General features: G+C 40.1%; 1 protein-coding gene across 1 annotated transcript in view; it reads right to left on the reverse strand.

Annotated features, from left to right (window-relative positions):
- Positions 1-13,173, reverse strand: part of LOC113660322 (cysteine-rich motor neuron 1 protein-like) — a 55,741-nt gene that overhangs the window by 20,496 nt on the left and 22,072 nt on the right. Inside the window, exons 3-4 of the mRNA XM_027173724.2 lie at positions 7,633-7,812; positions 2,746-2,949 (exon numbers count right to left, since the gene is read on the reverse strand). Coding sequence (XP_027029525.1) covers positions 2,746-2,949; positions 7,633-7,812 — 384 coding nt within the window. The remainder of the gene's footprint in view (positions 1-2,745; positions 2,950-7,632; positions 7,813-13,173) is intronic.

A 13,173-nucleotide genomic window follows, 5' to 3' on the forward strand; every position in this document is an offset into this window, starting at 1 on the left:
AAAAGAAGGCAGGTTGGGTTCCATTTGAAAGGTTCGGCCTATAAAGAGCGAAGCTTGAGCAGTCTAAGGAATGCCTGCAGGCGTGTTTTAATGAGTTGTGAGGAGAAACGTGCACGCTGGTGCCACTGGATCACTAACACGCTATAGAAAGGTGAGACATTACACATGCAGTTACCTTAAAAGGATTACACTGCACTTTTGTGCATTTAGATTAACCAGAGCTACAGACATCACGAGCTACATCGAAATCGGACTTTGCCTGCCTTATTTGCCATTTCATGCTAAATGTAGTGCCAGCTGTTCCTAACACTCTCTAAGCCAGAAGTCTGGAAGGCTGGAATTGTAGGATATTGCAGGACATTACAGAAAGAAACCTTCTCTAATTTTCAATACATGTGTAAGGGCTTTAGTTCAAATTCTAGTAGAAGAAAAAAACCTCTCAAACATACACAGACTCTAAAAGAATGATCGTGACAAACGGTGTTCTTTTCAGGAATATAATTTAGGATTAAAATTAGGAAGTTCATTAAATAAAAATGAAAAGGAAGACGGGTCGCCAAAAAAAGTTACTGGAATTGCCTTTAACAGGAATGTACAAATCAGCTTAAGCTAGCTAGCCAGTTTGCTAACGTGCGGTTGTTTTCGATATCTATTTCCGTTAACGGGAACTTACTGTAAACGAAAGAGAACATTTCGGTCATGTTGTGTACCTACATGCCACTTATTTAATATTCACTTCATGTTTACAGTACATCTGTATAAATCTCAATACTTCTAAAATCCCTGAAATAACTTTGACTTGCCACATAAAATCACAACCAACACCGCATTATTTACTTCTGTACCCAAGCTGCCATGCTATGTGCCCAGACCTCTCAAAATGTTGCTACAGTACTGTATGTATAAAAAGAGACACCTTTAAATGCCGTGAAGTCTGAATAAACAATGGTAGCGCCAGGAGACAGAGTGGTGAGAAGAAGACGTGTAAAAATAAAATATGCTTAGTATGCTTGTGAAGGAGAAGCGAGAAAGCTAGAGAACAGGTACAGTACAAAGTCAAAAGACATGAGATAAGAGGTAAGAGTTTTGACGAAGAATATATTGACTGCTCCATTCTGTGTCAGTTATTTTGTCCATTGTCATTTGAATGTGCAAATAAATGTGTGGTTGTGTTGTCAATGTTCACTAAATTATTAATTTATATATATATATATATATATATATATATATATATATATATATATATATATATATATATATATATATATATATATTCTTCAACTGACCCCAACACGAAAGGGTTTTTTTTCCCCCTAAAGCTTGGCCAATGTGTTGGTCATTAGTAAAGCACTATTCTTGTGGCAGAACACATATTACTTGTGAAACACTAACATCTTTAAGCCCAACATACGGCAAGACCCCTTGTTTTATTACACATCTTTATTTCACACAAACAAGACCAAAAACACCAAAAACACTGAAATTGAGCCCAATTGTCATGCATTTGGACAAAGTCCATTTCCACATGTCCCACAATTTCTGATGATGCTTCATCCACCATATACTTCTGTTCTAAATCCTGCTATTTTCTTCTCTACCTTGAGATGCATATAGAAGCATATGGCAGAGAACCATGCAAGCCCGGCTGTGTTTCTCCTGTTTCTCTGCTTGAGAAATTCTGTGCTGTTGATGGAATGCTTTGACCTCACAGAAGTGAACAGGTATACTCTACAATAATTTATGACTTTGTGGAGTGTGAAAAAAGGCAATTACCACATTGAAGTTAATTGTTTTGTCAGGACTCAGCCCAAACTACTGTTGGCCACGTGCCTTTGTTTACCTTCCTCGTCACGTGTCTGCCCCGCCTTCGTCTGCCCCTCCCTGTCTCCACACCTGATCCTTATTGTGTCATCATTGTCTTTTTATATTTCAGTGAGCTGCGTTGCCGATGGCAGCGTGGAATCATTAGTTACGTTTACCCTTCGTTATGTCTAGTCATTATTAAGTGTCGTCATTTGTATTGTTTCAGTTATCGTCTTTTATGTCTTAGGCTTCATTATTTATTAAACCCCATTCATTTGAAGCTATCCTGGATACGGGTCTGTCTCCTTCCATCCTTGGTTGTGACAGTTTTATAACAACAGCACATCTAGGAGTAATTTAATTCAATTGAATTCATCTGTATAAACACAAATATGCTCAGACCCATTAAAAAAACAAAAAACACTTGATCAATGTTTACAGTACATGCAATTCATTAATCTGTTTATACCTACAGTATAGAGTGCACGTCCTGTGTTAATGTTGCTATACAAAGATAACGCAATGCTTGTGACCAGTCAACACTTTCTGACACCGGTGCTTTGCTATAATGTGTATTTTATAATGTTATCTCAAGGGAAATCTTTTGTTTTGCAGTGGAAGTCTGTTCTACACAATTAAGCATGCAGTGTGACTGGTAAAAACACATTCTCACTGGCTGTGTGTGGTCATGCAACTGTTAGGAGCCAGCAGACATTTAAAATGTGTAAATAGTTAGCGTACTCTGAGTGGCTTTATGATTAGTTGTTGAGACATTTTTCCTCACGGCAGGAAGTGGGTGAAAGCGTGTTTGCGTTTGGGAATGTTGGTTAGACTGAGTGTGAATAATAAATTGTGTGTATGTGTGTGTTAGTGTGTGTTTGAAATAAAAGTGACCTAAGAACTTGTCTGATTTTATGTGCGTGTGTGTTAATATGTTCCTACCCTCACAGAAAGGGCAACACTCTCCAGGGATCTTGACAGGGTTATGGCAGCTTTGTTTGCACACCATGGCTGTGCAGTGCGTCTCGCCGTCCACACACTGGCAGAATGTGCAGTCGTCCTCTTTCCACTGCTCCTCGTGTTGCCGCAGCTTATGGTTCTGCCAGCAGCTGGCCTTGGTACTGTCTGCTGACAACAGCTCCACAACTGAGAGAGAGAGAGGGAGAGAGAGAGAGAGAGAGAGAGAGAGAGAGAGAGAGAGAGAGAGAGAGAGAGAGACAGACAGACAGACAGACAGACAGACAGAGAGACAGAGAGAGAAGAGACAAAGAGAGATAGAGATAGAGAGAGATAGAGAGAGAGATAAAGAGAGAGATACAGAGAGAGAGACAGACAGAGAGAGAGATACAGAGAGAGAGAGAAAGAGAGAGAGAGAGAGAGAGAGAGAGAGAGAGAGAGAGAGAGAGAGAGACACACAGAGAGAGATACAGAGAGAGAGACAGAGAGAGAGACAGAGAGAGAGAAACAGTGGGGAAAAAATATGTAATGATGTAAAAAAAAGACATAATGAACGACTTAATGTTAAATAATATATACAGTATATATATATATATATATATATATATATATATATATATATATATATATATATATATATACACACACACACACACACACACACACACACAATTTAGCATATTGTACCATATTATTGTATACGATCTCTCTATCTCTCTCTCTCTATCTATCTCTATATATCTCTATCTATCTCCCTCTATCTCCCTCTATGCACTAAATTATTCATACCAAATCCTTTAAAACAACAAGGTAAGCATGTTCCCACTGATCTTAAAAAAAATGTAATGTACACTAACTGGCCAGAAATATACGGACACCCCTCAGACACCCTAAGAGCTCATTTATTACAGCCAGATAAAATTAAGGAAAAATCCATGAAACAACCATGCAATCTCTATAGATAAGATCTCAATATCTCTAGATCTGCCCCAGTCAATTGTGTCATTATTGTGAAATGAAAGCATCGAGGATATATAGCAGATAAGCCACGAAGACATAAGTCATGCAAACTCAATGTGTGAGACTGTCAAGTGCTCAAGTGCTTCATGAAATAGGTTTCCATGGCTGAACAGCTGCACATAAGCCTCATGTGCAATGGCAAGCATCAACTGGACTGGTAAATCATGACACCACTGGACTGAATAGTGGCCTCTGATGGATCACACTTCAGTATCCGGCAGTCTGATGGACAAATCCGGGTTTGATGGACACCTGGGAACTGTCTTGAACCTGAATGCATAGAGCCAACAGTACATTTTGCAGTGCAGGGATAATGGTCTGCAGCTGTTGATCCAGGGTTGTCGCTAGAACTCTTACTTCCGGTGAAGGGTAATCTTAATGTTACAGAATACAAAGACATATTAAATGACATAATATTAAACTGAATGCTTCCAAATTTGTGACAACAATTTGGGGGAAAGATCCTTTCCTGTTCCAGCAGGAAAAAAGTCCATAAGTAGTACACAGTTTGACAAGTACTGTATAGTTTGGGGAGCTCCGGTGACTGAATACCTTGGGATTAAATGTCATGTCATTTGCGAGCCAGGCCTTGACTTCCAACATCAGCACCTGACCACACAAATGCTCTTTTAACCGAATGGGCAAAAATTCCCCAGACATACATTAAAATCTCATAGTAAGATTTCTCAGTCGAGTGGAGGCTGTTGTACCCACAAAGGGGTGCCAACTCCATATTAATGTCCATGGTCATGCCCATATGTTTCAATTAGTCCTTATCGATTCCTGATCTAGGTCAGGGATTAATATAACCACTAACATTTATAGGTTGAGCTTTGACCCTTAACATCTCCAGAACCACATGGGTATTATTTTAATCCTGAAGTAGGAAACAACATTTAACAGACCGAAACCCTCATTTATGCCAGTTTTTGAAGCTAGTAACAGGCTGAAAACCGAGCCAAATATTTAAGGGTTTCCTGAGCTTTCGACAAACGATTACATACACTGTGTTGGAAACGTGCAATGTTTCAGCGTTCCTAAAATTACAGGTTATTGCATCATAACCTGCAAGCATCATTTTAGGATGCTTTTTAATATACCTACCTATAGATTTTAACACTTAATAGATTTTTTTCTATAATATACAACAGATATGTTAAACAAACGTTAGTCCATTATCCTGACCTAGCCAAAAGCCATATCTTTTGATCCTGCCCAAGCATATCTGACCAATCAGTTAACTTAATCATTTATCATCACAACTACTACCTTTGAACATACGTATTCTGTAAAGAGCTTGTAGATCCACTCTGTGGATCGCTTTTCTTAAAGGACACGCATTAGGGAAATTTATGGCCCTGTTCTTTGTTCAGAAACTCCAAAATTAAGAGCTTGTACATGGCTTGCAAACTATGCATTAAAATCGATTTGCTAGGACAATCACTGCTCACCTTATTGAAACGGTGATATGTATAAATAAAAATACTTCATGCAATTATCCAGCAGTGCAATTCAGAAAATCTGATCTGTCTGACATGTTAATGCCAGCCGTTAATGGTTGGAGTATTTCACCTGCTGTAATGTACTTACACAACAGTCTTTAAGATCTATACAGAATGGTGTGAGAAACAAACGAACAAAAACATACAGTGAGTGTCAGAGCAGCAATGCCAGACTGTAGGAACCATGGTGAGAAGAAAAACGCAGCAGAACTCATTGGCTCACATTTACAGCATTTGGCAGACACACTTATCCAGAGCGACATTTACAGTATGTCATTTATACAACTGGGCATGTAAAGGTTAAAGGCCTTGCTCAATCACCCAGCAGTGGCAGCTTGGTGGTCCTGGGATTTAAACTCACAGTAGTCTAACTACTTAACTACTGAGCTGGCACTTCTCACACCAAAGCACATTAACCATGAATAGAAACCTGGGTTCTATAGTGAGCTCACTGGACATTTGCAGAATGATTACAGAATTGTTGCACGATCTGATCGATGGTAAAGTCAGAACTTGCTGCATGAATCTGTGGATTCAAGTAAGTTGCAAGCCACAGCCTATCTAAGCAGGGTCAATGACCACATGGAACATGTCATGGAAATAATTTACCAATCTCAACACAATAATGCACCATGCCACAAAGCACAAGACCTCTCACACTGGTCCCATAAACATGGCAATGAGTTCTGTGTATTTTAATGTTGTCTGTTTTTTTTCTTCCAGAATCATCTTAGCTTTCGAAGTGGAAATTGTAAGCGTGTCGTGTTCACGTTTTGTTGTCGCAAAGAACGTGAAACCTGGACGACACCAGGCTCGTTCACATACACCTTGTTTCGTTTTATTTTTCTTATACTTTCATTTTGACAACCCTAAGAAATCAGATTTTTCATGAATTGCTTCAACTAAGATCATGTTTTAATTAGTTCAAAAATGAAAATGGCTGCACAAGGCTAGATGACAAAACGTTCGTCTACTGTAATCATCGACTGAGTCTAAAGGAAATTCAAGACTGTCTGTAAAATTAAACTGATTTCTTGGACTCTTCTAACCTTCATTTTTTATAGTGTTGGTCTCAATAAAACCTTTCCATGGTGTAAAACAGGCTGAACCGCCCTGAGATGAAAACATTCCCCGTTTGTAGAACGCTTTCAATTCCAGGTGGCTCTCTCGACTCTGACCTCCTATAACCGCCGCTCCCGACCTCTGATGTCTGCTGAACTCAGAAACACACTCTGACTGAGACAAAATACTCCCTCATCATTCCTGCCTGTTCCACACATGCACTGCTGAGCTACTTATAGACTTTCTTTGTCCACACAGATTGACATCTAGAAATACACTCCTCTCAGTGGTTATCATCTAGTAAAATGCTTGCTTATTGTTAAAAAAAGGATGCTTTTTTTTAAATCAAAAATTATATTATGTTGTTTGCTTGCAAATATATTACTATTGCTTGGGATTACATCAAAACAAAACACATTTTCTGCAAAATCACATCCACTAGAATTAAAATACAGATTGTTTACCATTCTGATCAGATTGTGCTTAAAGATCTTTCATTCATTCATTCATTTTCTACCGCTTAACTTCACGTCACGGGGAGCCTGTGCCTATCTCAGGTGTCATCGGGCATCGAGGCAGGATACACCCTGGGCGGAGTGCCAAGCCATCGCAGGGCACACACACACTCTCATTCACTCACACACACACACTATGGACAATTTTCCAGAGATGCCAATCAACCTACCATGCATGTCTTTGGACCGGGAGAGGAAACCGGAGTACCCGGAGGAAACCCCCGAGGCACGGGGAGAACATGCAAACTCCACACACACAAGGCGGAGGCGGGAATCGAACCCCCAACCCTGGAGGTGTGAGGCGAACGTGCTAACCACTAAGCCACCGTGCCCCCGTTTAAAGATCTGTTCAATCTATTGGTTTGATTAAGTAAACTGTTAGCATGGATCCATCACATTGCTCAGACCAAAGTCACACCTTCTTGTTTTATACCGGCTCATGAAGGTCAAAATCTAAATCTAAATAAAGCTGGCACGAAGAACAAATAACAGGTTTCTCTGTTACACCTTCAACAATTCCCACAAATAGACAAACTTAATATTTAAAGGTTGTAGATTTAAGATGTGCACCAAGAAACACTATAAAAACAAAACGACTAGTGATAACAACTTGATATCAGGCAGCTTTTCTTTTTACAGACCAAACAGTCCACGTGATTGAAGCTCATGAATTCACGTGTCCAATTTCATATCGTTCCCCTTCAATGTATTTACCTTAAAGCTTTATAAAATATATGCATTCAATTTAGCTTTAAGCTTTATGAATTATATACCTGTGCAGACAGGGCAGCATTCACCCTCTGGGATGTAAAAGTTATCACACTCCAGCTCAGCACACTCGGTCTTGGAGCAGAATGAGATGCCTCCACGGCACTGACACAGCCAGCAGGAGTCCATGCGGTACACCTCACCCTCTGCAAACTCGGTCCCGTTGTACACACATTTGGGAGAAACTGGCAAGGAGAGACAGTGCAAGTGAGCAAATAAATCATTTTACAGTTGACCAAAAAAAAAAAAAAAAGCATACTGTACCTTACGAAGGTCATTTTTACCTTACGACTTTTTTTTTTAATCCTTTTTTTTTTAAATCCAAAAAAAAAAAGTGATTTTTAAAATATTCATAGGTCTAGCTTCATAAGTCTAAACCGTTTTCTTTTCAATTTAAAAGACACAGGACTCAGTGGCAGAAGAAACAAGTTGACAAATGACAACATCAAGAAAACAGTTGGATCCTTCAGAAGCTCAGCCAGTAAACAAGGAGTGGAATGAATACTTCCAAAAGCTACTCAACCATGACATACCGCAAAAACCGCCAGAAGACCTGCCTCCCATTGACTGATGTGAGAATCCCTGCCTCGATGGTAAACCAACTACCATATGCATACTTAAGAACTAAAAGGCTCCTGGAATGGATAAAATCATGCTTGAAGTGCTCCACGCCAAGGAGACATCATATTTAATTGACTTTGCATGCTTCAACAATGGATCTTCTGTTTGGAACGCATTCCAATGACGTGGAAGAAGGCCATCACCGTGCCAATATTGAAGAAAAGTGACAATCGGAGATGTAAGAACCGTCAATGCATCAGCCTTCTCACTATTGTCTGCAGGGTCTACTTGAAGGTCCTTCAGTCTAAGCTACAGAAATACTGTGAGCAGATAAGCCATGAGGAACAAGTTTGTTACAGGACAAATCTTGGCTGTTCTGATCATCTGATGCCGTCATTGTCGTCAAATCAGATTCTGACTGCACCCATGCCGCCGAAGTCCGAGCACGTGCCTCAGAATATTATCTGACTCGTTCAAGTGTCCTACAAAATATAGTGTGGCTTAGTGTAGACCTACAGTGGGCAATGCAAAGAATATCCTGTCCACACCAGAGTTTGCCTAAAAGACTCTGGTAAACAAACTTATTATGTCTGCAGCAGATCGTGTGGGTGTCCTTTAATGATTGGCATAACGAGGATAAGCTGTGATAACCAGCCGATTCTCGAGACAACTTAATCGAGATGCTGAGCTACTATAGTTTGGGTAGGTCTGGAGGTAAGGAACAATGAACACTCCATATCAGTGGAAATGACCAGTGGACTGGAAGGTGCAAAGACCTGCATCGAAGATGACAAGGTCCAAACAAAATGAAGGAGGATCTGAAAAAACTGCAAAAATGCTAATACCATTGCAATAGATCACAAAATACAGTAAGGCATTAAGAGTAAAGCTTGAAATCTGGTGCACCAAAGCAGTTTATGGGCTGCAGATGCAACTCCACCCTGTCTGCAGCTAGATGCCAAAGAAAAAGTGACATAATGATGGACATGGACATTGCGAACACACTGGTCTGGTGCAACCAGTAGAGTTATGAAATGATGGTGTGGGATAAAGTATATTGAATAAGTCAGGATGTGAAAACAACAAATAGCCATGACATTTTTAAGACTTATGGCTTTAAGACTTATGCTCATACATTAGGTCTGAAATGCTGATCAATCAGCCTGGACCTGGTAATAAAAGTGGATTTTTTTTTTTACTAGAATGACAAACATACCAACAAGTGTCTAATGTTCAGACAGAAATATAGCAAAAAAATGGCCAACGTTACAAATTCATCATCTTAGACCAATACACCTTAAGTGCTAAGGCAACATCAGCATCTGTAAGCCATACCCACATAACATCTTGAATGAGCAGACCCATGTGTCTGATCCACTTTTTTTCAGACTAATACAAACCAGGCTGTCTGAAAATAACGAGAGGAATTTACCTCTTTTATTCTCTTTCATTTTCCCCTTCACCTTGCATGCGCATTAAGCAAGCAAAGCAAACTAAAAACTAAAAACAAAGCCAGGCTCAGCGGCACTGGAATGAGATTTATACATATCACAGCTTCTAAAAGGAAGTCCCATAAAATGTGTGCATATGGTTTTAGCGCTGTTTGTGAATGTTAAGAGAGTGTGACTGATGCTTCACAGGTAGCAACAAGCACCAGGAAGGTATTTTATAACTGGGAGGATTTTTTTTTCTGGTAGCTGTGAAGTTCAAGAAGAATGTGATTTCTAATCCCAAACCTAACAGTAGTTTTAATATTCTGTGATACGTCTTACATTAACCCTATAGAGACTGTAAAAAAATCTAATGGAAATGGTGATATATATATATATATATAGAGAGAGAGAGAGAGAGAGAGAGAGAGAGTGAGAGTGAGAGAGATTGAGATAGAGAGAAAGAGTGTGAGAGAGTGAGAGAGAGTGAGAGAGAGAGTGAGAGAGTGTGTGAAAGAGAGAGTGAGAGAGAGTGAGAGAGAGAGTGAGAGAGAGAGTGAGAGAGAGGGTGAGAGAGAGTGTGAGAGAGATTGAGAGATAGAGAGAAAGAGTGTGAGACAGTGAGAGTGTGTGAAAGAGAGAGTGAGAGAGAGGGTGAGAGAGAGGGTGAGAGAGAGAGAGTGTGAGAGAGATTGAGAGATAGAGAGAAAGAGTGTGAGAGAGTGAGAGAGTGTGTGAAAGGGAGAGTGAGAGAGAGAGAGAGAGAGAGAGAGAGAGAGTGTGTGAAAGAGAGAGAGTGTGAGAGAGAGAGAGTGTGAGAGAGATTGAGAGTGTGAGAGAGATTGAGAGTGTGTGAAAGGGAGAGTGAGAGAGAGAGAGAGTGAAAGAGAGAGTGAGAGAGAGAGAGAGTGAGAGAGAGAGAGAGAGAGAGAGAGAGAGAGAGAGAGAGGGCAGAATGAGGAGGATAGGAGAGAGAGCAGCACAGGAAAGTTTGTCCGGAGGAAACGGAGTGAGGGGGATTCCATGGAGAGGAGAGAGGAGGGAGAGGACCGACGGAGAGAGAGAGAGAGAGAGAGAGAGAGAGAGAGAGAGAGAGAGAGAATATAAGCCTTTATTTTGTCACCTATACATTACAGTACAGTACTTTGGAGGTTGGTGTCAGAGCACAGGGTCAGGCATGATACAGCAGCCCTGGAGCAGAGAGGGTTAAGGCCCTTGTTTAGGGGCCCAACAGCCAACCCCAATCCTAAGCTATAATACGGAGCCATAACCACTTAAGCCACCACTGGACACTTCAAAAGGAACTTTTATATTCTTAGGTTTTAGATTCTAGCAGCCATTTGCATGGTTTTTGTCATTTGGATTCATTTTTAAGGAAATATGTTACATGCATTTTGGTGCTAGCAATATATATATGTATATACAGCTAATCTCCTGATGGAGACAATCAGGTTTTGGGACTAAAATATCATAACATTATTAAGAAATAATAATTTTGTTGTTGTTGTTGTTGTTTTGAATCTGTTCTGGTCTCCGCCGCCGCCCTGTCATTAGTGTGTTTCCAAATTTTACCTGGTGTTTAGTGTTAAACCTGTAATTTATTTCTTTTTCTATTTATATGTATACCATTCTGTTTCTTTATCTAATTGTAAAGTCTTATATCATTCATCCTTGTGGATAAATATCTTCATCTTCTCTTCCCTGCAGTTCAGTATGTACTGTATTTACTTCCTGACCTTTGTCTGTTTTTCCTCTTTGTTGCTTTATAGCTTTGTCTTTTCTCCTTCAACGGACGTTGATGATGATGATGACTAAACTTGCTCAAATATGTTTGCTGTTCTGAAAAGATCTCATTTGGGATATTTGGGAGATTCTTTTGGAGATTAATGACGAGTGGATTTTACATGCGGAAAGTGATCAAAGGCAACAGCAGAATTTCTAGAGACTGATATTTCTCAAAAATGATAAATGATCCAGTTCATTGTGTATAATAAACATTAGAAACAATCCTTGCATTAAATGGGATCAATTAGGAGTTGACTAAATATTACTGTACAACTTCTTTAACACCAAAGATGAAATAGAGTGCGGTGTCGAGGCCTTATTTCAGTCACATATGCACTTTATTACCACAGCACAACCGAATCAGATGGACTATATGGACTCAATGAGTCACCTGCACTAACCGAACAGGCAGGCAGGAGAAACCGGTCAGATGGCATACACATGCAAGGCATCTGCTTACTGATTATTAATATTATAAGTAGAAGAAGAAGTGAAGTGAAGTGAAGTGAAGAAGAAGAAGAAGAAGAAGAAGAAGTGACGTGACATACAGGTAAGTACGGTGACCCATACTCAGAATTTGTTCTCTGCATTTAACCCAACCAAAGTGCACACACACACACACACACACACACACCATGACCACACACCCGGAGCAGTGGGCAGCCATTTATGCTGCGTCGCCCGAGGAGCAGTTGGGGGGGAGCGGGTTCGGTGCCTTGCTCAAGGGCACCTCAGTCGTGGTATTGACGGCCCGAGATGCAAACTCACAACCTTAGGGTCAGGAATCAAACTCTCTAACCATTAGGCCACAACTTCCCAAAAGAACTAGACTGCAAACCACTACCAGTGCCTTCTGTCCATTTCCTTTTCTCTTTCTCTCTCTTTCTCTGTCTCTAACGCAAGACACTAAGACTTAGGCCAGATGGCACCAGAAAGGACATGCATTTCCAAGTCATATTTAATCCAAACATTGAATCCATGGCTCCCGCTGCTGCATCTCACAACCCCGCCATCTACACACACACACACACACAGACACACACACACACACGAATGCTCTTAAACTCTATCACATCCCACATATCCCTTAGTGTCCCACTTTCCCAGACACACAAAACACATGCATGTACAGATTCCTCTCACTGAACTGTTGAACCCACTGCACTTCCCACTTGGATGTGTCTGTGAGCAGACAAGCAAAGCCAGACTCCATTCTCCCATTCGGAGCGAGACTGGTAGCCTAAGCTCTTTTCTTCTGTTCACCCGGCTTCCTCTCTAAGTACATTAGTTCCACAACATGGCACACATTTACAGCAGGGCCAAGAGACCAGAATGGGAGTTTAGACTATTGGTAAAACAGGGAATATTTGAAGCTGCCTCCAAAGTACACAGTAAGAGTAAAATCCCTGTCTTTACAACTGATTGGCTTCAAATTGCCTCATTGCCAATGAGTTACTGCAGATGATTTATTCCCATTACATCATTTTATAATAAAGAATAAGGAAACAATCTAAAAATAAGATTAGCCATTCATAAAGCACAAAAAAAAAGCCATTCGTGGATGATTTAATGCACGGCACTAAACCCGCCTCTGATTTTTGGCCTTATTTACAGATACACCTAGAAATAAATGTAGCGTGTTTAAATAGTCAAAAAGAATAGATGGGTAGAAAATGTCTTTTCATTTAATACTGTACATAAACAACATAACCTTTGTTTATAAATTTTAGTTTTTTTTTTGTTAAATCAGCTTTTTCGTGTCGATATTTT

This window comes from Tachysurus fulvidraco, chromosome 12 (genome assembly GCF_022655615.1).
Source record: "Tachysurus fulvidraco isolate hzauxx_2018 chromosome 12, HZAU_PFXX_2.0, whole genome shotgun sequence".
In the NCBI taxonomy this organism is placed as follows: Eukaryota; Metazoa; Chordata; class Actinopteri; order Siluriformes; family Bagridae; genus Tachysurus; species Tachysurus fulvidraco.